Source organism: Rissa tridactyla, chromosome 8 (genome assembly GCF_028500815.1).
Source record: "Rissa tridactyla isolate bRisTri1 chromosome 8, bRisTri1.patW.cur.20221130, whole genome shotgun sequence".
Lineage (NCBI taxonomy): Eukaryota > Metazoa > Chordata > Aves > Charadriiformes > Laridae > Rissa > Rissa tridactyla.
This window is the reverse complement of record NC_071473.1, coordinates 52,285,605-52,311,586: the sequence shown is the minus strand read 5'-3', so window position 1 is coordinate 52,311,586 and position 25,982 is coordinate 52,285,605. Positions and strand designations below refer to the sequence as shown.

Below are 25,982 nucleotides of genomic sequence, written 5' to 3'. Positions count from 1 at the left end.
CGCGCAGCCACCCGCCCGCCATCCGCCCGTCCCTCCGTCCCTCCATCCGTCCGTCCGTCCCCCCGCCGCACCGCGCTCCTTCACGCATCTTGCTATTCAGCCTGCGCCTCGCAGACAAGGTTACCCCAGAGCGGCTCTGTAATCCTTCACTGAAATAGGCTTTATTGATTGCTCTGGTCTATTGTTCCCTTTTCAAGTCCCCCAAGTTCAAGTTCATCCTGGTGTTACATCATGTCTCGTTGCTAGGGGCAACCAGACAGCCCCAGACGTGACTATCATTAGCAAGAGCGGCGCTGCGCCCTCCCACCGCCCGCCAGCCGCTCTGACGTAGCAGCCCCGCTGCAAACACATTGAAGTATTTATTCTGCCTAATTTATGACCTCCACAGCAAGAGAGACCCCCACTCCAAAAACCAACACTGTTGTATATTTAATTAATCTGTCTTTCTCTGGCACTTGGGAAAGTTAGACAAAGGTCTAATTATTGTGTGTCGCTCCCCACACTTTTCTTTTTGGGGTGACTATTTGCATGGGAAAAGAAACGGCGAGGCTGGGCGCGAGTCCCCTCCCTCCAAAACACCTTTTTTTTCCTCCCCTGCCCTATTGACATTTCATGAAATACTTTAGCTGCTTAAGGGAATTAGAAAAAAAAAATCTGATGTGAATGTAACTCCTTCTGAGTTGGTATTCAGTAACACAAATCAACTCATGACATGTTTAAATTTAAATGCTAACCACACACTCTGCGAGTTACTTTAAAGGTTAGTTTTTAATCAATAGAAGTTGCTGACTCCGGAGTTTTTAGCGGCGCAGTGCAGCTCTGGGGCCTTTGTCTAGCGTTGGGCTTTCAAACTTTCTTTTTTTTTTTTTTCTTGAGATGATTTTAGCAATGATTTGCAGACACAGAGTGCTATTGTGCTCCTGACTAGCAACATGTCAATAAAGGAGTAGAGTTACCATGCACCGGGGTGTCAATATGACTCCTGCAGACACTGCTCGGCCTTAATACCAATGAAAAACTTAATTAACCCTTACGGGATCAACCCAAAACCGCACGGCTGTTTTTTAACCTTCCGTGCCGGGGCTCCCGATCGCCTTTACGGAAAAGCTGCGTTTACGGGACGCGAGCTCCGAGCACCTCGCGAGCAGCCGGGTCCCGCGTCGCCTGTTCCGCAGCCCCACTCGGGCGCGATGTTTGATGGGCTGAGGCAGCGGAACAGCCGGACAGAGAGCGCGTTTACCCATCGGACCCATCCCACCGCCAGCGCTCTCAGGATACCGTTTTAATTTAGAGCGTCTTACAGCTGAAACGCACACACAGAGTGATCCTCTTCTTCTACTAATCATTTTAATATTAAGATCTCATATCCCCCCTCAAGCCTCCTATACACGTCTAAGTCTTCCCGGATTAGGTCTGAAGAGCACCATTGTCCTCCTGAAGCACCTGTGAAACTTCTCTGCAAGGGGAGAGGAGACCTCCGTGCCTCAAATGAAAATGTCTACGAAGCATATTGTGCATTCGGAGCCCTGATAGTTGGGATCTGTCAAGTTTTTTTTGCACTATTAGGGGGCTTAAGGGGGCAAAAAGAAGCCTGGATCCCTACGTTCGGATGGCTGAAGGATTTTATGCCTTCTTCCACTCATCGTGGTGCAGGCTGTGCTCTCACGTCTAACCACCTTACCCATTTTATCCCTTCACGTTCTGTAACCCATCCGGCTGCACCCAGACGGAGAACGGCGTATTGCCTTTCTTAATTTAAAATCCCCGGTTAAATCATACGCGCTATCGCAATACGGTCAGGATGATATTATCTCCGGGCGTTTTCGTAAAAGAGCCAGTATTTTATTTCCCCTCTATTTACTTTGCAGCACTGTTCTCCCAGCGAGTTTAGGGAGCTAAATGAATCCACCGGAGCTAAAGGTCCTACTCAGTGAAATTACTGCCACGCAGTTGTCGGTGCCACTACGGGTCTGTATTGTCCCGCCGAGCACCTCGCTGTCCTTCCCCGGCGCTCAAGGTGAAACATCAGAAAGAATTCTGCAGTCCGGTACAAGATCTTCGCTTCCCTTTCTCCAGTCAAATGAAGAAGTAATCTCATCAGGTCGAAAAGTGCTGACTAAGGATTTAATAAAGTGCCTGCAGATGTGTGTCATCTCTAAGGTATTCAACTCATGTAATGCAAAACAGTTCCACACCGAATGTGCTTATAAAATTCCATTTAACCATTGCAGAGCTCTATTTTACTGTTCTCGGAGGAGTATTATCACACTTTTTCCCCCCCCCTCCCCTAATTTACAGCACCATGAAAGTTGAAACTCTGCGCTGCCAGTGTCTGAGAATCCTCACAGTAGTAAGGTTTTATGAACCATAAACAATATATACTTGACTGAATCCTAAACAGGAAGTCTGAAATGGCAATTACGGTTCTTTGATAGCGCGAGTCTATTTGTTTCTTATGCTCTTCTGGAGATAGCAGAGACACACAAAAATCCTCGAGCCACTTCTGACGATCGGGTCCTTTGTACGGGAAGAACAGCAAGGAAACATTCCATAATTCAGGATATTTAAAAGGAAAAAAGCTGAAAGTGCCTCATTGACTCCGGTCGCAGTTTCTGCCTGCGTCACGAGCCCAGAAACAGGCCTATTGTTTATTAAAATCTTCCTAAAGCCGCCTTCCTGCGCGACGTGTTGCACCCCCGGCTCCCAAGCCTAACGGTGAGCGCCGCGCACGTGGTCCAAACCCCAAAGACAATCAAACGCAAACTTGTTAAATTTCCTTCTACCTGCACATCTCCTGCCCTAACAATGAGACCTTTCAGCTCGCACAAGAAAAAAAAAAAGTGGGGGTTGTAAAGCAGCCCTATCTGTTTTTCGAATTAAAAAGTTAAACAAAAGTCCTCAAGGGCAAAGTTTAACGCTGCGGAAGGAGGTTGTTAATGTGGAATCCAGAACTGGGTGTGACAGTTGGCTTATTTCTCCGGGCGGTGTAGGTTATTTCAGGACATTCACACGTTTGAAACTCTGACAAAACTCCACACATCGGAGCCTGCGCTTCACCTAATCCACTTCGGGCTAAGACCCCGTCTGTGTTAGCCATTTTCTTGAGGTTTCAGCCTGGTTCGGCTGCCTGACGGCGGGACAGGCCGGTGCCATCGGGGACTTCAAACAGGGCTGCGGTGCCGCAGCCGTTGCTGCCCCGGGCACGGCTGCGCTTGCAGGAAGTTATCACTGCACGGGCTCGGGCGGGAAAATCCATCTTTGATAAGAGCCTAAATAAATAAATAAAAAAAAATACCTTGCGGCTTTAGAGCTCGCCGGCAAAGCGGCTGTTTGAGCAGCCGAGCTGAACCTGAGCCACCACCGTCGGGCACCTGCGAGGACTCATCAGGGCGCATCAGTTGAGTGGTTTTGTTTGGGGATGACCTTTCAGTCATCTCAAGAACTTCAAGGCAACCAAAACCACTAACCCTGGGAAGGTGAATTGGGGCGACGAGTCCTTCTGGTTGCAAAGATGAAATGAGAATGTAAACAGCCAGGCAGCACTCTGCTCCTTTAGCCATCACCTTGTGAGAGGTCCCGGGACGGCTCTTCCCCACGGTGGGTCGTTTGAAGGCAGGGGGCCACAACTGGGGCTTGGATGCCATTTCAAAAGGGCTGCCGGGGTGAGGGAAGGCACTGGCAATTCAGCTGCTGGTGCGACTGGCTGGAGGGATCCCGCAGATAAAGCAACTGCCTTCGCTTTACCCCACGTCTGAATTTGTCCCACTTCTCTATTGGTTTCTCCAGAGTTTCCCCAGCCGTGAAATTTGATCCTACTGCGCAAACCGAAAGGTGAATATTAAAGACAAGGTCACCTTTGTGCCGATGGAAGTTATTTTCTTAGAGCTGGGATTAATTATTTAGTAATTATATTTTCCAAAATGAAATACCAAAAGGGACGTAAGTAGCATGTTGGTCATCCCCAAAGGGACATAAACCAGTGAGTGAATCTTCTGGTTGTCCAACATCCGCCCCCAGGAGAGTTGCACGCCCCACTACGAGCATATTTATACTGTCTCGAGGAAGATAAAAACCCGTCCCGGGAGGGACGCAAGTCTCCAGGCGATGTGTACAGTAGCTCCGCATCCAATAGCTTTTGCGAGAATGCCAATTGTGGCAAACTGCATTAAATTACGTGCAATAATTTTGTAATATGGACTTCTGCCTGCTGACTATTAAAAATGTATAGTAGTCCAAACCACTTCTCTCCTGGGACCAACAAACTCACTTCAGGCAAGATTTCTGCTTGGGTTCAAACCTCAAGTTGGGAACAGCTAGTGTTTTTAACTAAGTCACCCCAAACCCTCCCAAACCTATGAAAACACACTCATACAGTAACTCCTGCTGTTGTTCCAGACATCTGAATGTTCCAGTAAAGTGTCCCAGCTGGCCCCAGATGTTTCTTAAGTATAAAGCAATGCTCTGAGCACTGGACCCCCTGCCGCCCGAACCTGAAGCTCAGCGGATTAAAGATTGACTGCGCTATGACATAGTCGCATTTAGCCTGAATATAATACAGCAAAGACTTATCAATGGCAAATGTTTGAAATGTAATCCAGCAAGCAGAGGGGGCTGGCACTTTGAATATGATGTATAAATAATGTATGGGAACTTAAGATCTAAATTAGATCTACAGGAAGAAAACTTTCCCTTTTCTCTGACTCTACAAGATAAAGTTCTCTCACAATGAGGTCATTTTAATGTCTGTCTTTCGGTTTACAATTTTGCTTTTAGACAGAGGGTCTTCCTTTGACGTCGGGAACATTTTGCGAGTTACAGTTTTCCTCCAGTTTTCTAAACAGCTAAGCAGAGAAGTTCCTTTATTTGTTAGTAAACTGACTTTGAAATCTGCAAAATAACTTCTAAACTTTGCGTCCTAATGCTGAAAGCTAACTGCAGTAATGCTAAACCGTAACCCTTGCTGTTTTTTAAGAAAAAAAAAAAAAGAAAAAAGATAGTGGAGTGAAAGAGAGAGAGGAAAAAGAAAGGGAGAAAGAGAGAGAAACAATCCCATTTTGGTTTTTGTTAGGGGACGGCATACTACATAGATCAGAGACTTTTCAAAAAATAAAAACCCCCACTGTACACAAAGCACAGGAAAATGTGAGGAAAAAAGGAAAAACCTAAAAGCAGCTTAGAATGTGTTAACTCTGCCATTCTGTCAGCTTAAAGAGTATTTTATGCTTGATCAACAGCTCTCTTTTATTATGCTTTTCTTTCATTCATTCAAGACATCAAAGACCAGAACCACCAGTGTACCTGATCTACCAGAAGAACTTGTAAGGGTGTTCTAAAGAAACGGGGGTATTGGGAGCCAGACACCCCTGCGGACAAGGCAGTTCAAAGAGAATATTTCAACAATGATTACATTTTGTAAATCTTTGTACGAAAGACAGCTTATTTCCTGCTTTTTTCATGAAAAATAGATTCTATCCATTAAAGTGAGCCCACAGTATGAAAGTTACTTGAGATCTGAGGTACAGCAAGCGGATTAAGTGGATGGTGAGATGAAATCTTTGAGAGAGACGATGGCTTTCTCTGATATTTGTCGCTGCCATAAGGTTTTCTGACTGGGATAGAAACTTTTTTCTTTTTTTCTTTGTCCTTTTTTTTTTTTTTTTATTATTTATTTGTAGACTTGCTGGTGGCAGCGGAGACGTTTTGTAAAAGCAAAATAAACCAAAATGAAACAGAAAGGAAAACGGTAACAAATAAAGGAACTAAGAAAACAAATGGCTGCAAAACCCTTTTGCCATGTTTAAAAGAAAAAAACCCCTACATATATATGTATTTGCCCCACTCCAAAAGTCGCAGGCTGGCCATTTAAATCCAGCAGACAACTCCGAAGCGCAGCACACAGACCCAAGCCAGCTGTTTACTTTTCAAAGCCCGTGGTGGTTTCTGCATTGATAAACTATATAACCTCACACACACAGAAGGGATTTTAGCTCTGCCAGACCTCAGTGCTCTGTCCCGCTCTCTTTATGCGCTGTCACAGAATAAAAATGATCCTAACACAAACCCTGAAATAATATCTTGCTCCAGAAAGGACATCTTTGTAGATATTTCCTGAGTTACTGCCAAAAAGAATTTTTTTCGCCCATTCATCCTTTCAAAGTTTTTGCTATAAACATAGCCAAAATTGTTCGGGAGTAATCAGAAATGACCAAAATACGACCCACTGGCCAAGGACCGCTGGGGAGGGAAGGAAGCTGCCCCCCGTGCCTGCGGCCCTGCCAGCAGCCACCTCTGCCACCGCACCTGGGTGACGGTCACCGGCAGCCGCCCCGCTCTCGTCCCCTGGTACATGCATCGCCTTGTGCAGGAGAAAGAGAAAACAGCAGTACGCATTTCATCAAAGAAGCAAAAAGACGACTTTAAAACCCGCCTCACGGTTTACATCTACCGTTGGGATTTAAAAGTAAATATGCTGCGAAGGGATTTTTAAATTCTGCACTTTACGCCTCGCTTTTTAGACAGCCCTGTATTTTCCTCTGCTGGAAGCACAGTAAAATTTGCCAGAGTGTGCAACGCTTTAGTATTTCTTATGCTAAATCTCACTTATTTCTTTCCTTTTCTGAAATAAAGTGTTCATCGGGACTTGGATCCGCTTATAACTTCACGCCGGGAACTCCCGTGGAAGCTGGGATGGCAGGCACGCTGCTGCCACGGGACTTTCCGGTGTTTCGCTAGGAAAAAAGCGAGTTTTTCGGGAACCGCCGTGAGCCCGCTCCCTAAAACACCGTGCCCGCTTTATCCTCCGTTTCCCAGGGCACAAATCCGGTGGGTGCAGGGGGACCTCCCCCCGCACCGTCCCTGCCGGTGGGTGCCCGGTGCCAGCGGCAGTCCCGTCTCCCAGCCCCTGGCGGCCGCCGTCTGCCCGTCCTGGGCTCCGGCAGCGCCGTTTGCAAGTTCAAGTTCAGGTTTAAGCGAAATAAAACTGCTCCTCGGGAGTCTGCAGCCAGCCCTCATTTACATGTGATCCCTCTGAACTTCGCCTGCGCCAGCGCGCCCTGTTTCCAGGGCCCGCCGAAGGAATGTTTTACAGTTAGAGCCCGCAGTGCTTTCTCAGGCATTTTAGACCCAGAGGCCCAAGTTTCAAGCTGCAGCATTAAAAGTTTCCACAGAGCTACTGCAGAGAGAGGGAGGAAGGGGCGGGGGGGGGGGGGGGGGGGGAAGGAGGGAAATGAGGAGAACAATATCGTCTTAATTGTCTCTATATAGCTCCACAGTTAAAGTATTACTTTTTAAAGGGACATAATTTATTCTGGAGGCACGGTGTTATAACAACCAGTACATACTTTCACCGCGGCGTAACCCGCTCTATTCTTCATTGTGCTCGCCGGTTTTGTTGCTTTTGCAGAACTCCTTGTTACCCAGTCCCCTCTACTGTACTTACAGTTTTATTCAATTTAAGCCAGTTCCTGCAGTCCTCAGGCAAGCGAAACTCCCCTGAAGCCTCAGGAGTTTTGCCTGCACCAGGACTGCAAAAATAATCTCCCCGTAACCACCGTTTCCCTCCTACCCCCTCCCCCCCCCCACCCCCCCCCCGAAAGTTTCTTTACTTTTATTGCTTTAGACAATCGGGGAAAGTCATCCAAAGAAAATCAACCCCCAGTCTGGGCCTCCCAAGCTGGGTCTGCAGCGAGACAGCCTGAGCGCACACAGACACACACACGCTCAGGGGTTTGCCCCCGGGACGCTCCTTCCCTGTGTCCCACCGAGCGACTGGAGCTACATGAGGGGCCCGAGGGTTCCCGGCTGCTCCGACAGCAAGTTGCTGCAGAGGCTCTGGCTCTTTGCTCTGCTGAGTTTGGGGGAAAAAAGGTAGTTTTCAGCTGCTTTTCTTGTGAGCCCTTCAGTGTACACAGGCGCAAGAGGAAAGCGAGGGGAGAGGGTAACTTGAACTGGAGGGGAAAGCGAGCGCTCCCTCCGAAATCCCCCCCAAAGCCTCCAACACCATGTCCCTGCCTGCGCTCGATGTCTGCGGGTGAAGCAGAGAAATGAGCAGCCCTGCGGCTCTGCTGGGAGAGTCAAGGCAGCATCCACGGCCCAAGAAAAGTGGGGCAAAAAATAGGGGGGGACAGGTCAGTGGACAGACGGGATGCACAAGGGAGGGCTGGTGGGACACACCAGCCGGGGGACCCAGGGACAGCATGGGAGCTGGGGACTCCGGGACCAGGGGGGCGCCAAGACAACAGCATGACTTTAGAAGTGGGCAGAGAAAGGTTGGGTTTGGAGAGCACAGAAAGGGGTTGAGGAATCAGGGTTTTGGCAAGTCCTGGGTGTACTGGGCAAGGAGATCAAAACTGGTCTTCAAATTAACATGGACAGAAATAGGGGCATGGAAGCAACTCCGGTGGTTTTGCCACATTGACCTTAAAATTGGAGTAGACAGTGAGCTGTGAGCTGGAGGAATAATGAGGAATCACTTCAGCAGTGAACCTCCCTCCCCAATCCTTGAAAAAGGAAAGCCAAGAGGGCACTGAGCTGAACAAAAAACCTCTCCTGAAAGCCAGAACTGTTGATGTCTGCGTTTGTCCTGATGCTTTGTACCTTGCTGACCTGAACAAACTGCTCTAAGAAAAGCAGAAGGCCATACACCTTGCCTGTGCTTGGCCCCCAGGTGTGCGGCCACGGGGATCGTTGATGGGAGTTCTCCCGTTACACCACAGGGAGCCCCCGGACAGGGACATGGTGGCCGATGAGTCCCATCCAGCTCAGTCAGGGCCATCGGAGTCGGGATGATGCAGGAACTGGGTGACCGGGGTGAGGAAAGGCCACCTCGGCTCTCCGGTGGAGAAATGGGAAAAGCCTTCAGAGCACATGATCTGCCTTTGGATGAGGAGGGACGTATTAGACACGGTTGGCTAAGGGGAGTTGGGTCTTGGCCTAGCTTGGAGTGATTTTCACACATATTGTGAGATGCCAACGAAAGTCCTGGTGGAGTGTAAAGTCATTAAATGAGACGAAATTAAACAATTCAGTTATTTCTGCCTCATCATATTTGTGCAGTATGGCAGGCAGAATGAATTACTACTAATGATCAAATTTAGTAATACTAATTAAACTATCTCAATTTAATTAATACTAACAGAGAAAACAGACAAAATTACTAATGTAAACCTTGAACTTAAAATGAAAAGGTGCCTCTGCTTTTATGAGTCACTGAATGCGAGGCTTTTCTCAGAAAATAGACTGTATAGAAGTGGCTCTTTGTACTCAGTAAGTAAGCTGCTCCATTGTACGGAGAATTACAGCTCTCCCCCATCTTTTTTTTTTTTTTCCCTCCTTTTTTCCAAATGTTACTGCTTTTACTCCTCATATTCCTGAAAAGCCTCCAGGAGAAGAATCTGAACTCTGTTTTGACTCACACAACATCAACAGGAGTGATAAAGCAGCTACCGTTAGTGGGACAAACTCTGCCCTTGTGTCTACTGTTAGGAAGATGACGAGTTTATAAAGAACCTGTGGAGCCTCCCGTGCTGGGAATGAACCAGACAGAACATAACCTGGCCTATAATTTCAGATTTAGCCTACAAGACCAGTAAATTGGGAAAACCCCAATACTAACCCCATTTCTACATCAAGGAAGATTGCTCTGGAGTCACCAAGAGATAATACCTGTAGCCACAAAATAAAAACTCTAGAGAGACACGATGACTGCACTGCAAGCCGTCCCCATAAAGAAAACATGTATTTTAACCTTTATCTTATTTGACAAGGACTAGATTTGCTCTTTTGTGCCTACCTATGATCAAAATACAAGCATAATTAAACAAAAATATTATTGTATTTCTAAAACCAACTCCTGCCTATAACAACTCTTCCGTTTCCTACTCTCATTGATGTCAATGAACGTACGGTCGGGTCCAATACCACAGAGTCACAGACACAAGCTTTAACCTAAAAGACTACAAGAAAGTCCTTCAAAAAAAAAAAGGAAAAAGAAAAGAGAGGAGCCAAACACGGAACATTATGTGTAAAAGTGTTCCTGAAAAAATCTCAAATCTCATTGTTCAGCCCATGCAAGGATGTGCTCACATCCAAATCCAATATCTAACTTTATCCCCTTTTTTAAAGAAGATACTTTTTCTGTTGTCATATTTAAAAAGATATAGATATAGCAAAAGCACAAAAGGATACCTAAAATTGTATAAAGCTGCTCCAAGCAATGCGGAAATTATTGTGTTCAGCCTCAAAGGTGGCTGCATTTGGTTGGTAGTGATTTTTGTTACTCATAGCTCATAATTAAAATTACATTTCATTGGCTTCTGAAATGTATTTAGCCTCATCTCTTCATGTGTAGTAACTGGTATTTGTATAGAAGAAGTAAGAGTTGGGTCACGCCAGTGAATATGCCTGAAAATATTATGATTATAGTGTCGGTACTGTTTTCAAAATTGAATATTAATAACCAAAGTAACTAAAGGCTACATAGTCAAGCCTACAAGATGTGTTCAGGTTTAGCCTCTTGATTTATTAATATTAGATTTTTGCTTTTTAAAAGTATCCTGGTTTTGGATTATACTTTTCCAGTTCTACCTCCATTACAGTAGAATATACTCTAAAAACAAATGCCTAAAACAAGACAATACCTTTTGTTCTTCTGAACTATAACTAGGTAAAGTTTGAAAGCTACAACTTGGCATGCTGTTAGTAATAAGAATGGACACCTTTGTTAAATTTAAAATATGAACAGGTTTTAGCAAAATTGCAGTAATTTTGCTGTATTTCTTTTGAAATCCTTCTCCTGTACGCTATTTACATTTGTCTAGGATAGCCCAGCACTAGGGGAGGTGCTGCTCAGTGTCCCGGGAACGTGAAATCTGCTGCAAACTGGAGAGTCTGTCTCCGTTAAGAAATGGCTTCTCATCTTTTGGTCCCTTCTTCTGGAATTTTAGTATTAATTTCAGAGCAAGATCATTTATTTTGCAAGGTGTTCACCTCTGGAGCTTATTTATTCCTTGATCTCCATGTTAAGGCCATTAAGCAAAGGTGATTCTTAGAACAGAGGCAGCTTAATGCCGATCCATTGGGAAGGATGTAGGGATTGTGGCCTTTAGTTTTTTGACCTTCATTGTAGATTGTGGTCCTAATCCTTTGATTGCAGAATTGTTAAAAAGTATATATGGCAGTTGGCAAAAATCTTAATGTTCCAGTAAATGCAAAAGTCATAAATTCAGCTGCTGACCTTTTCCATCCAGGTCACATGTGACACCTACTGGAGTTTGTCAGGCTGCATGGAATTTATGGAGCTCATATAGGTATCAGCTGCGAAAGCTGAACTTTCATGAAACGTCTTTCAAAAGCACTTCCAAAACCCTTGTAAAAAGTCAGTATGTCTTTTTGTTAAGGGTATACATTCTACACGCATTTTAAAAGGTCTCATCATGCCGTCTCTGCAAATCTTCAACACTTAGGAAACTTCAGCTCTTAAATTATTACGCTTTACAAAATAGAGAAATCAGGCCAGGCATGTAATTATTGTGATTACCAACTTCCAAGCCTACAGAATACGCCAAACCTCTGCGCACTCCTTTCTTTCTCATGTGCATCTCTCTGTCCCTCTCTGAAATCAATGGTATCGATGGTGTATTGTCAGTCAGGGAAATGTGATTTGATAGTACCCTAAAGCAGTTGCAAAAGAAGGGAAGGAATACAGAACCTACTCAGGTCCACACCGTGAGTGTGAGATCAATGTTTTCAATAATACGTTTGCCGCCATGTAGCACCCTAACTGTCACAATTAATAATGTAGAAGGAGCTGATTAACTTAAGTAAAGTGCTCTCCACTGTGTAAACACATAAAGATCTGTAGGGCAAAAGAGGAAAGAACGAACAAAACGTCATTTTTATATTTTATGTGGACACATTCTTGCTTTCTGTTCTGCTCTTGTAACAATTACTGTACTAGCCACTCTGACAGAGTCAATAAATCGATCTGGGACCTGATGCAGCAGCGAGGCAGACTAATCCGATACAGCACTATCTGCGATGGAGGCTGGGGGTGGGCGCGGGGTGGCCAGGAAATGGGCCAAGTCAAGTAAAAGCACTATGAGGCACATAACTATAATCTTGCGTTATGCTTGTTGGTTTGATTTGTGTGCGTGTGTACGTATGCATGTGCGTATCTTGAACCGATGCAGGAGGAAAGCGCTCTGCCCATGCTGCATCTCCAAAGTCCTTACAATATCCCAAGTCCTTACGACGCCCCAGTTGGTCGCAGGACTCTCTGGTTGAGCAAGGATCCGCACCCACTCTGATTTAATCACGGAATAGAATCCCAGAATTGCCCAGGTTGGAAGGGACCTTTCAGATCATCGAGTCCAACCATCAACCTAACTCTGACAAAACCCATCACTATACCATATCTCTAAGCACCACATCTACCCGGCTTTTAAAAACCTCCAGGGATGGTGACTCCACCACTTCCCTGGGCAGCCTGTTCTAATGCTTAACAACCCTTTCAGTGTAAAAATTTCTTCTAATATCTAATCTAAACCTTCCCTGGCACAACTTGAGGCTGTTTCCTCTTGTCCCATCACCTGTTCCTTGGGAGAAGAGACCGACCCCCACTTCTCTACCCGCTCCTTTCAGGGGGTTGTAGGGAGCGAGAAGGTCTCCCCTCAGCCTCCTTTTCTCCAGACTGAACACCCCCAGCTCCCTCAGCTGCTCCTCACAAGACTTGTGCTCCAGACCCCTCACCAGCTCCGTTGCCCTTCTCTGGACCCGCTCCAGCACCTCAATGTCTTTGTTGTGGGGAGCAGCATGGCCGATGAATTTAAAGATTTCTCTTCCCCACCACACCAAAGTCAGTTCCTGCTCCCCTCTCGCCTGCGCCCACCACAACAGCAGCAAGAACCTAGCTCATCCATTGAAAACACAAATGTGGGAGTCCCCTTCCGTGTACTCTGTACCTGTGAACATAGGAACTGTCACTTTTTGTCAGATTAAATGGTCAGTTGCGTCTGGTATTATGTCTCTGACAGTGGTGCACTCCTCTTGGGAGGAAGACGCAAGAATCTCTATAAAGGAGATGGACCAAAATGATTTAGCCTGAGGGGAAGCTTCTCCCCAGCCCCATGCAGTAAGTGGTAGGCCTTGTAAATCTGTGTTAGCGGGGAATATGAGATTGAAAAAATAAAAATAAAAGAAAGTTTCCTGCTGAATGGAAAAAAGAAAACTGTTTTTTGGCAGAAGTTCTTCAAGAAGGAGAACATAGGCCATTGTTATTATGAAGACTTTTCAATGAAAACGCAGAAAATCATTGCCTTTTAGAGTAATTGTTTAGCTAAAGAAAGGTTACACAGCTTGTAGAGAATTTAGTAAGAAATTAAATCTCTCCAGCTCATTCATCATATTTCTGCATTTGCCAACTCTTCCCACCAGGCCCACACTTACTTCTTCTCTCTCTTCTCCCCTACTGTGGAGCATAAGTAATGGCCATAAAACCCACAGAAAGGGTGCCTTACGCACAGGCTTCCTGTTTATTGTAAGGAGGGGGAAAAATGCAACAAGTTTAATTGCTTAGTTTGGGAAATTCGTCTATGTCCATTGTAAATAACTGTATGCTATATCTCTTGGAAATAGGATGCTTAGTGTGCGTTTCCAAAAAAAAAAAAAAAAGCCTGAACTGCTCACCGGAGCCTGCGAGGAGGAGGAAGAAAAAGCACAGGAAAAAGGATCCCCCCTGCTGAGGACTAACCCAGGCTCTTCTGGACTGGGTTGGCTCCAACCCACTTTGAAGATAAGGCCACATGATGGTACGGGGAAGTTTTCTATGAATCTTTACCTTTATAGTGCAATATGTGCTTTCTTCTTGAGGCATACTGTTCTCTGTTGCTTTTTAAGAACTGATCTGAGAGCGAAATTTCATACTGCCCCTCTGCGCCAAAGCTCAATTAAACAGGCTTTGTGCATGGAGCTGAACTGAAGGGAAGGGGAGTGGGGAGTGACCCTCATTTCTGGTCACCTTTGTATCTCCTCTCTGTGGAGCACACTCTGGACTGTCATTAGCAACTGTGATCAGAGCAGCACATTCACACTCGTGCTGCACTGGGGACGCGTGGCTACGGAGCTATTATGCGATCGGGGCACATCAAGAGCACCACGACCGCATGAGGGCTCTTTGCTCCCGTCATGGTGGAACCATCTCAATTTTAGCTCAGCGAAGGATTCAGCCAACAAAAGAGAAGAGCGAGTTTGATATGGCCAACGACAAAGCAAAGGCAGGGTCTGAAACTTTCTTTCAGCTTCCCAGGGTCTGAGGCCTGCTGATGCTTGATAGAGATTGACACTGCATTTTCTAAGCACACTCTGTCTAGACTTACGCTACATTTTTAGAGCCATCTCCAGGCCACCCGCAAGATTGGGCCGGTATAGCCCCTTCCTGGGTGGAAGATGAAAGACCGCACCAACATTTGTGTCACATATCAGTAGCTTGGTGCCACTGGTTCTGCAGCAAAACACTTTTTGCTCTGCGATCAAAAGTTTCAGCGGTCATAATAGGGCTCAAGCCCGCAAGCGCCCGCCCTTCTTCAGCACCCTTCAGCCCAGGCAATTACTATGAATTAAGTGGTGACATATACAACTTTCTCTTCTCACAAGCTCAACTGTTCATTATGATGGTTCTGTTTCTGAGATCTGTTTTGTATGTCCCATTTCTTGTGTATCTCTAGGAAGAAAGTGATCTATGAGGGTACAGGGCCCACATAGGCAATCTGAAATTCGGGTGGCACTTTGGGCACTGTGTGACTCTGCTCCGGGTATTGTAGGAGAGCAGCCCTTGCTTCCGGTTGCTGATATGGGAAAGTCCACAGATCCCTGCTGGGTTTGGGAGGAGAGTGATCCCTCTAACTTCAGCAGCTCTAGAAAGTAGCAGTCCCACACCCCAAATTGTGTTTTTATACCTAGCCCCCGCAGATTTCTGTTCTTTGCCCAGGAGAGATGTTATTCCTGCATTTAACTGATGTTCTGAACCTGCCACTACATTTGTTGCCATGGGCCAAGAGAAGTTAAGTCTTTGCTTAAAAGCGCTTTGCAGTTAAGTTTCTTCCGAAGCCACGCGTGCTGGCCTGGGGAGGTTACTTTATGGAATATGGGCTGAACTGACTGGAACAAACGCTTCCAGATTAGTGTTGCTCATCTTCATTCACGCTCAAACACAAGCGGTGCGTTCAGCCTTGGGGATAAGTATTCTTATCCTGGGCAGGAACGGTCACCTAAGCAACAAGTAGCCCTGACCTGGCTTATAAATAGTTCTGCACGGAACCCCCAAAATAAAAGGGCCTGATCTCATTCCTGCAGCCTCTCATGTTCTCTGCACGCCCGCTGCAATGTACGAGCCGCACGCAGCCCTTACGCTTGTTCTGAACACGAACCGCCCGGCGCAGCGAAGCAGGGGCTCAGCTGTTAGCAGTGGGCAGCGATACCAGGAGATCCTGACCTTCGCCTCCCTCCCCGAGGGCCAGCAGGTGCTGCCTGGCTGACCGGGGCAATTCCCGGGCGCTGGGAAATGGGAGAAAGAGAGAAGGGGGCTGAAAAGGACAGGCGGCTTGTGGTACTCATTAATAAAGCACATCAAGGCGGGCTGCGCGTGAGGCGGGCGGCTCTGCGTCCCTTCCTGACGCTGCGAAGGGCAGGGCGCTGCGGCCGGGGGTTCGGCGAGAAGCAAAAATGGGAAATCCCCACGAAGCTGAGGCACGTGTTTTATTTGTCAAAAGAAAAAATGTGTGCACTGGTTTCTTTCTTCCATAGGGTGGCAATGGAACCTGGGCACAGAACAGCTATGCAGTTTCAGCTGCAGGAGCGGTAGCTCTGGAGGAGCCGCATTAGTTTCCTATTCGAGGTGCTGACTTTGATCTATGAATCCTCTACGCTTTCGGGTCCCGCTACCCGCGAGGCTGCTTCCCTGCCTCCCCCCTGCCCGCCGCCTCCGGCCGCAGCGAGGGGCATCACCTGCACTGCATCCCTCCGAATTAAGCGTCCGGGCAGCAGCCACTGGCTGTTATCACAGAAGGACCATCTACTCTGGAATTTGCCTCCCTCCCTTGTCTGACAGAGCTCACATCTGCTAACCTACAGGACACAGCCTAAAGCTCATTTTTTTTCCTCGTGCCCTTTGTTTTAAAGTGCTGCCAGTGAAAAATGGCAGGTTGCAGTTTGCTTTCTACGAGGATTGCGGGGAAGTAAAATAGTCTTTCCCTTGTCCCTCGAAAAGAAAGTAATCGTACAATTAGGTTTGGATGTGCACCTGAGACATAAGGTGGTTTTTTAGAGATAAATAAAAGCCTAAAAGAAGACGCTACAAAGGTATCACTGTCTAATTCAGGAAGGTAGAGAACAGGAGCTGATCTAAAGTTAGCAATTTCCTTCTACTATAAACATTTTGCTAAACTTCAGTAATTCCCCCCCCCAACTTACTCTTTTATAGACGTGTTTCACAGGGTACATTTTTGCACATGGTCTTTATAAGGCTGGTAGCACGGGCATGTGCTTCTGTGCTTACTGGTGTTCATGCTGCTCATTTAGCTGCCTTGATAAGCTTGTTTGACTTTTTGGGGTTTTTCTTCCACTTTACTGTGTTGTGCTAGGTACGTTATGGGCTTTTTGTTTCAATTGTTTTGCGTTATAAAGGACGAGCTCTATCTAGAGCCCGGTTGTAGCTGTGTGGCTCTAGGGCCCCACCAGGGAAAGTGTGAAAAGACAAGACCTTGGCTTAATATCCACCCTCTGACTGTTGTTTTGGGAGCGGGCAGAGGCAGAAGCAGGAAGAGCTTCTACTTCGGTTCTTCTCAAAAATAGTTTTATCTTTTCCTAGAAGAAGGTAAGGGAATAAATATTTGGTTCTGCGCTTAAGTAAGTTTTAGAAACTAACCGGGATGGATCTGATGTTTAGATTAGAGAGGGGATTTTCCTGAAGCAGCTGGGCAAGAGTGTGCATGATACACTTTCATAGAATCTCAGAATGGTTCGGGTTGGAAGGGACCTTAAAGACCATCTAGTTCCACCCCTCTGCCCTGGGCAGGGACACCTCCCACCAGACCAGGCTGCTCAAAGCCCCGTCCAGCCTGGCCTTGAACCCCTCCAGGGATGGGGCATCCACAACCTCCCTGGGCAACCCGTTCCTTTCTCTCCTGAGCAGAGAAGAAAACCGTTTTGATTTTCACAGGTGGTTAAAGCAGTTGATCCTCTGCCCGGGTGCCTGCGGTGGGAGGCAGTTTCTGTTCTGTGCATCCCCGTAACCCTACTGCGTAAGGCACCCGGGCTACTGGCAGGTAGGAGGGAGTAGATGGAGCAGGCATGTGTTGCTCAGGAGCTGTTTTTAGCATCCGAAGTACAATTTCCAGGAAGATGTAGGGTAAGTAGGTGGCAAACAGGACTCAGCCTAGTAAACAATGTGGAGCCGCAGCACACTAAATACTTAGGATCCCCAAAGGAATTTTGTAGTGGAGAGCAAAGCGAGGGCATTAGAGATCAGCACACGCTGCTTAGGGTGGCGAGTGACAATGCAAACTCTGGTCACAAAGAGCAGGTTGCTGGTTTAGTGTTAGCTCTGAGCGCATATCCTGTGTTTCACGATTACTTTTGTCGCTTGGTTAGGAAGAAAAAAAAACCCCAACCCAAACCTCAGAACCCTTTATTCTTTATTAGCGGTGTTGCTACCGATAGGCTAGTCCTAATTAACGTGATGGTACTTTCCCATTCCTCTACCACTCTCCTTATTACAAGTCCTTGGCAATACGAGAGACGTATCTATTACTTAGTCATGAGGTATCTAGACCAGCTTGCTTTTGAAACCAAAGACTGTGCACCCCAGGCATACTGTATTTCTGATTTGCATATGGAAAAGGCGGTTAAAAAGCTGATGCCCCCATCTTGCTTGCGAGTCAAGTAGCAAAAGTAAATGATTTATCAAGCAAAGGTTACAACACCTGTGCCTTTTTGTCAACATATACAGAGGATGCCAAGTCAAGTGCTGCTTCTAATAGCTCAAACAGAAATTTAGATTCAAATAACCCCCCAGATAGGACAATTATGCGGTGAGCTGCTGGAGTGGCAGGGTGATGGATGGGGTAAGCAGAGGCAGTGTCTGAAAAAACAAACCAACTGAAAAGTTTGGAAGCCGCTAAAACCAGACAAAGCCAAAAGCCCTTTTGGGGCTTTTGTTGCTGAATCAGAACTGACTTAAATCACTTTATTTCCTGGTCTCTTCTGCCATGGAGTTGTCGTCCTGCTACAACCTTTGTTGACACAGGAAAATGGCCTTTTTCTAAATAAAATACTGTATAAATTCTATAAAATTCCTTTAAGGGATTATATTTGAAGCAATCTGACAGAAATTAGAATGTGCTGCTAATGGAAATGTCTACCGCAAATTTTTATAATGCCTATTAAGAAAGGCATGTACTGGTTTTGGTTGTTTAAAAACAGCCCAGGACAGAACGATCCTTGCTCAAACCCAGCCATGCTGTTGTACATTTGTCTGCGATTTTATTCCAATGTTCTGTGAAAGCCTGCGAATGCCCATGTATGGGAAATGTGACTTCTGCTGAACGGCGCTGTCACATCCCTGTGCACAGACTCACTTTTGCAGCATTTTAAGACTAATAACGATGATGCGTAACTCAAATGACCCACCAATCGGAAGAGAAAATCAGAGCCACCAAAATGCTGACCATAATGTTTTCTTAGAGCTTGTAGCTGGGCCGTAATTTTAAAAAAGCAGACGTTCAGATACAGTCTTCATTTTTATTTTGTTGATCCAGCAGTAAAGAGTTGCTTAACCCTTCTATTTAAGCTTGACTTTCAGAAGCTCTGAGTGTTTGCTGCTTCCTCTTGTCTAAGGGAGCTGTGTGGCCTGGTAGTTACTGGTCCTCAGGACCCGTATCTTAGGCTGACTCCGAATGTACTATAAAAATCCTGATGGAAAGCAGCCATCTCAGCTGCTTTCAATAACACAGTCCTCTGTGTTTTTATATTTTCATTTTGAAAACATCCTAAGTGATCGTCCTATACACTAATGCCCTGCAAAAAGAGTACAAAAGCACGTCTTTGTTTAGAGGGACGCTAAGTAAATCCCAGATCATTGCAGTTAGTATTTTTACCTCACTTGCCTGATTTAAAACACGGTCAACTTCAGAGTTGTTTCATGAATAAGTAGTGAGTTTTGCTGATAAATTATATATTTAGTTTCAAGTGGGTTGTGGTGGTGTAACGATGTATAGAAGCAGGGAGATGCAGCTGGAGTCAGAGACTGGAAGTCAGTCTCCTTACCCGCTGCAGCATGTTTGACTTTAATTGAAAGCTCTGCTCGAGTATTGTTTTTCACTGTGCAGCATTGTTATTCACCATACTGCATTACATAGAAGCACTTAAAGTAAGGCTAGAGCACTTTAAAATGATTTAAGTCATAAATAAGGAGAATGAAAGTTTACAGTCAACAAACTTATCTGGGAAACCTAGGCTGCAGGATGCAAATAAGTTTAAAATATTTTGGAGACTTAATACTGTTGAGTCTCACTACATAATCAATTTACCAACTAGTAGTTTTTCAGTCTTCTGGAAAAGGTAAGTAGCATTCTCCAAAGGGTTTCAAGTTTCCTGAGCTATGAAGGGAAAGACCGAATGCTTAAGGACTTTAACAGTATACCTTAACATTCCTCTTTCCCAATTTCAGTGTATTTCCGTGTGTTCCAGTTGTTTCCAGAACGACTGGAGAAATAGGATTTACATGTGAAGGCGCATGAAAACTTGTCACGTACGTCAACTGAATAAAGGAAGAGGCCTGAGAAGTGGGGCGCAGGCTGCGTTTTGTTAAGGCAGGAAAAAAACCCCGGAACCTGACGGGTTAAAACCCCGCTCTGCACTGCTGGTGTACTTTCTGTGACCCTATTTAATGCAGAGAAGGTTTGAGATTCGAGGTAGTTTAACCTGTGCTGTCGACAGAGCTATAAACTAAAGCCCCTAACAAATTGTACACAAAGAACAGATAGCAAGAAAACACACTGTGTTCACAGGCGTCTGGTTGCAGCCCTGTAAACCGAAAAATCTTGGGTAATGAGCGACTTGTGTTTCGTTGACAGCGTAGGTGCCGAAGCCATCGCAACAAGGAGTCTGTCTTCATGCACATACGGGACTGTGGCATGTGACAGCCATTCATCTGTACGCTAATTATTCAGATGCATATAAACGATTTGAAAGAACTTGCAAGAGCTAAGAGTAGTCTTCCCCAATTTGCTAGTTATTTGAATTATTACTTCTTAGTCATCGCAACCAGCTCAAAACAAAATCACAACTATTTCTTGCCGTTGACCTTTAAAAGAATTGTAGCGTAGTCAAGCAGTCACTTAAAACTACAAACTACAGTTGTCCTAAAGCACTAGTTCTGCTCACTTTTTTATACCTTCTCCCCCACGATAACGTGATATTAAGCACAGTCTTAATTTTTTCAACATCTGGCTCAAATTAGCTGCTAACAAAACTGCCAACAACTATTTTCTTAATCGACCCTGGGAATTTGATACAGCTTGGAAAAAGCACATTTAAACCTCGTCCTTCTCCTAAAGAAACACAAATGTTTACTTGAGCTTCTGATTTGACCATAGCAGGACTATGAATTCAGTTAACCCAGCTTTATAGGCCTGCCTCCACTGGACTTTTTTCTCTTTGTGTAAGGAAACAGATGTGCTCGCAATTACAAAATCTCCTGCTCGCTCAAAGCCCACCATGCAAATGGCCAACCAGGAATTTGAGGCTATTTTTTTTTTTTTCCATGGAAGTCATTGGAGCCGTCTCCCGTTGTATCTGGTTGGGGACTAAGGTGCCCTGTGACCTGATGGGTCTCTCTGAGCTCCTCTTTTGCACATGCAATTAACTGCACTGCCTTGGGAACAGCTTGGAGCAAAAAATCTTTGAAAACCCAGTCCTCGAGGGAAAAAAAACTGCACTAGAAGCCAGTATCTTAGAAAGCAAGAGAGGTCTTTCCAGTTACGAAAGCAGCGTTATTACTACATAAGCCCAAAAAAACACAACAGACAAACAAACTGCAAGTGACATTTCACTGTAGTTACTGAGACCATGTGGGTGAAGTGACAGCGGCAATGCAGCTGGCTCCGCGGGGACACGTTAGAGGACACTGGAGAAGAAGAGGCTGCAGGCATACAGAGAAGTCGAAAGCGGCCCACCTGAGTCTGTTGAGGGATATTTACAAAGCTTGGATCCCGTGGTCCAACACTGACGAATCGGTTTGCGGGGGAGGTGCTGGGTGTCGAGTAGGCTGTGAAGGGAAGGGACACATGCGTTGAGGAAGCGGCACTAGATTGCACACGAACAACACCAAAACACACTGTCTCAGAGCCACCTAAGCAGATGTTTAACATAGAAATGTGCAAACGTTTTAGAGAGCGAGAGTTTGGTTTTAGACACCGGAAAGGTTTGGTCTTAATGATGGGGATATCAACATGGAGGGGACCGGGCTGGTGGGAGAGGGCTCCTTGCCGGGCAGGACGGCCACGACGTGTGCTCGGGGAGAAGGTGCTGGGGTCACCTGCGCTGGTCTCCATCCCACGGGAGAACTGCTGGAGACCCTTCCACGCTGGGACAGCACAAGTGACTTCGGTACATCCTGACTGTTTTCACTCCAATATGGGGTATCTCTGGTTTTAATGGGGTTTTGTATAGCAGTGAATTTACTAAAGTGCTTATTAACAGAATCAGACCCTTATTTCATGCTAATCCAGCATTCTCTCCCGATAGAAAGTTTTGGTTTTCATACTGCTGTGGTCTGCACTCTCTAAAATGTTCACTTGATGTGTTTGACAAACTAGGAAGATCCTTTCGGTAAAAAATTAATGGGTTGCAGTTTCACTGGGGTGGTAAGTGCAATCAGTCTGAAGGCTGAAGCTGCCTTTAAAAACTGGAATGGCTCCCATAAATGTAAAGCTATTAAATGCAATGCAAGCCAAGAACCCAGATTACTTCCAAACTTGAAGTACTTTAATGATTTTATTGTTGCATTATATTCTCCACTGCAACTGTCCACAATGCCACGTACTTCCACATCCAAAAGCTTTCAGTGCATTTTCAGTCTTCCTCTCGTTTGAAAATCCCTCATGCAATCTTCTCCCTTGGTCAGTTTTTTGCATGTTCAGATCTAAATTCAAATAACCTAAATAGATACCTTAATACAAACAGTGATTCTGTCTATTTTAAATATATTTATGGGAATGCATTCTGCTGAATAAAATCCCCAGACAATCTAACTATCCAATGAAGAGACAAAAAAACAATGTTAAAAGGAAAGTTACTTGCCAAATTCCAGTCAGGCTAAATATAATGTTCAGGCCTCAACGTTACAGAAAAATAAAGTGAGTTAAGAGACAGAGAAGACACTGATGTGTCTGTGTAGATGAAAGCCTGTTGCCTTTCTGAAGGCAAAACGTTTGGTGAAGAGGCATTACATTGGAGGAGCCTTTGGTTTAGGATTGTACTGAATCAGACCAATGCTCCACCTTGGCCACTGTCCTTTCTCTTACAGAGCCATAAGCAGATGCACAGGGAAGAGTCAAAACAGGTCACATATTCTCTTTCCCATATTCTTTCCCACCCTCTGATTATTTTCAGCTCAGGGACTCCCTGTATTTAATGGTCTGCCAGGGATTTCTCATGAAGGAATGCCCCATCTGCCCTATGAGCACGCGGAACCGCATCCTTCCCTCCCCTCTCTGCACAACTCTCACAAACATCTCATGACGCCTCCTAATTCTTACAATTATATCAGACAGCTTCACTTTCTCAATGAGCATTCCCCTGAAATCACCCCAGGAACTGCATATCTTCATTTCTTACTGATCTGAGGGGAGATAAGGCACCCCCTGACTTATAAGAATGAATTCTTCCCCGTTGTTTCCACAGAGGTGAGCTTTTCTCTCCAAAAAGCTGTACTTTGCTAGTACTTGCAAAACTCATGCAAGGAGCAGCTTCCCTTCACAAAGTTTTAAAGGAATTTTTAAGTGCACTAATTCATCTTTCCGAGATGATTTTGCAAATTGCAGTGCAGCTTGCGTATTGGAGTACGAACGGGTAAGTACACTGGTCGTTATGCGTATCTGCAAATCAAGAAAGAAGTGAACTAAGCAGATTTGGTGAGACGTTCTCCTTGCCTTTTTACCATGTTAATTTGCTTAATAATTCAAAGAAGCCACAAATTTGCAAAGGGTATATCTCTGTCGCTAGTGCCACGTATTAAGATTCTTCTGTACTCTTTTATGGTGAGAGTTTTTTTTTAAACTAACTACTGAACCCTATGTTGTGCAAGACTAAAAATTCCTTCTGCAGTGGGGAAAATTAACTTAAAGCTCAAAACCCAAACATCTGTTGTTTGGTTCTTCTGGTCTACTTTTAAGGAAGCAGAATGAGTGGCGAGGCCATTTAATCCCTTGGAGCAGGTAAGTTCCACTCAGAAGGGAAGGAACTCACGATCTTGTTTACAGTTCCCTGTTGGCAGATACTTTTGCTGTGATATTTGGTAGAAAATCAAAGGGAAACTGTCAGAACGCTGTCTTAAATGGCTTCTCTGTTCAAACAAAAATTCTAAAACATCTGAAAACTCTAGAATATGCACAAAAGTCCCCTCAAACCTTGCTGGATGAATCGCTATGTATACCTTTCTTCCATAATGCTTCAAACTATGTTTAACTTGCTTTCTGAAAATACACGGATGTCAGCTTGGTATTTCCTTAAGGGCACATAACTACATGGCTAGAGCCAAGAAGTGAAGACTACCAAAACTACGTCTATGCAGAGCAGGCTTTACACTGGGCTCTCCCAAGATGCTTGTCCCACTTCATTGTAAAATGTCACGAGACGTTTGCAGATTGTAAGGGGCCATGTTGGCTCAGAATACTAAGTTGACATGGAACATACATTAGCAGTGACTGCTCTTACGGTGAAATCTGGTTCAGAAAAGGGAGCAGGACTGAGTGTCGCTTTGAGCATCACCAACATGGCTTCTGGCTGTATCTTACTGTCTTCATACAAGTACCCTTGTTTGACATGGAGGTGGGATCCTGGAAGTTCAACAACTTCTTATCCCTATACTCTGTCCCGAGATTAGGATGGGGAAAACTGCTCCAACTGCTTAAAGCTGGGTCATATTATGTTATAGTATACATAGGCTAAGCCTATGGTGGGGCCTTCAAACTCCTTTTTAGGAAAGGGAAAAGCCAAAGCATGGAAAGGAACAGAAGCCAGGTCTCTTAGACAGATCTTCTGATCTTTATCAGCTTTGTTCCATGGGAATGGCGTAGATCTACACTAGTTTACACTAGCTGAGAGCTGGCCCGTTGGGCTTGAACAGGAACATCTTCCTGCCCAGCCTAGTCTTTCTGCTACTGGAATTCACTAAGGATTGTTTGCAACATCATAGCCCGTAGCCAAGGAAATGAATGTGATGCCACAAATTTGCTATGATGCTTCACTTCAGGAACAAGCAAAACAGGAGATGGCAGAGAAAGAACATTTGCTCACACAGACAGCTTTGATATTTAGCCAAAATGGCAAGAAATTGTATGAAAGACAAGACAAACAAACAGTTTTGGGAATGTCATGTATTTTAAAGTTGCCTACAGTACGAGAATGTTAACTTAAAATATACTTTCCTGAAATAATTCATATTAAGTGTAGGAATGTGTCGTTTTATCAGACAGTTCTGGATCAAAAGGATAAACTTTTGGTTGGTAAAGATGATTGGGTGAGCAATAATCTAGTGTACCACTAGGTCTGTCTTTTACAGACCAAGACAACAAGTACATGTGCTTGATGTGAAGAGCTGTACCGTTTCGCAAAGGACTAGGAGTCAGTTTAGCCATTGTGGAGTTGTAGTGAGAGAATTAACCGGAGGAACGCGGTGCAATACAGCAATTCCCACCGCAATGCATTCTGCAGCTGAGTATCTGAGAGGGAACCGCGAATTCTAACAAATTAAATGATACAGCCATCACCCTCCTTTTTTTTTATGGATGGGGAAAGGAGCGAACAGAAAGCTAAAATGGCTTGCCCAGAGGGTGCTCAGTCAATGCATAGCAGAGAAAGGGAGAGAAATCCAATCTGATTATGAATCCAGTACTATAGCCACAAGATCATTCTTCTCATCCTGCCCCAAATGCTATTTAACACGAAAACTCCTTGGTGAAAAGGGACATTAACCGATAACGATCTTGCCCAACAAGGGAACATAGCTAAGTTTCTCCCCACGTAGAATTGTGAACCTCGGAAAATAAAATTTAGTTTAAAAAAGCTCTTTAAAAATCATGGTGTACAGGATGGCAGTATCTGAGACTCTGCATTGGAATGAGGGCCCTAGGTTCTAACACTCACATGCAGTTATGGCAGCGATAAAGTCCAACTGGCATGCAGTGGAGGTGGTGTTTTCTTTGGGCAATGAGATATTAAACTCAGAAACTGTCGAGTTCAAGAAAATATTGTGTGGTGTTTGTTAGGGGTTACCCACCAAACAAAATCGAGAAGAGATCTGAGATAAGATAATTTTGGGGCTGCATCTGACATCAAGGTTAAGTTCTATTGAAAAGGCTTTCGATGCAGGAAAAGTGAACCCTCCCAAACCTCATGAATCCCATCTCCATTGTGTCGTCTCACTGAGGAAAAATGCTGGCTTCCCAAAGGGACAGGATTCACAGCTGAAATTTTCAACTCCCAGGGCATGCCTGGCCACCCAGTAGCGGCAAATCCCCAGTGTGCATCTCCAGGGGCTCTTCCTTCCTTGGACAGCACTAATGTTCGTGTTTTGGTTAATGTCACAGCTGGAGGGTTTCGCTATTGCTCTGAGAATCATTAACCACCTTGTTGTGATTTTTAGCTCTCATTCCCAGGAGGCCACGCTGTATTGAACAGCTGCTCCTGGCTCCTGCACCCCTCAGGAG

The 25,982-nt window shown here is 45.2% G+C and overlaps 1 protein-coding gene across 11 annotated transcripts in view; it reads right to left on the bottom strand.

The window, feature by feature from the left end:
• The window catches only part of NFIA (nuclear factor I A), a 258,402-nt gene that overhangs the window by 9,346 nt on the left and 223,074 nt on the right, over positions 1-25,982 (bottom strand). For 8 of the 11 annotated variants that reach the window (XM_054211820.1, XM_054211818.1, XM_054211817.1 and 5 more), the window contains one exon: positions 21,228-21,319. The exons of the other annotated variants lie outside the window; for them this stretch is intronic. In XM_054211820.1, the coding sequence (XP_054067795.1) occupies positions 21,228-21,319 (92 nt within the window). The remainder of the gene's footprint in view (positions 1-21,227; positions 21,320-25,982) is intronic. 11 annotated transcript variants of the gene reach the window in all.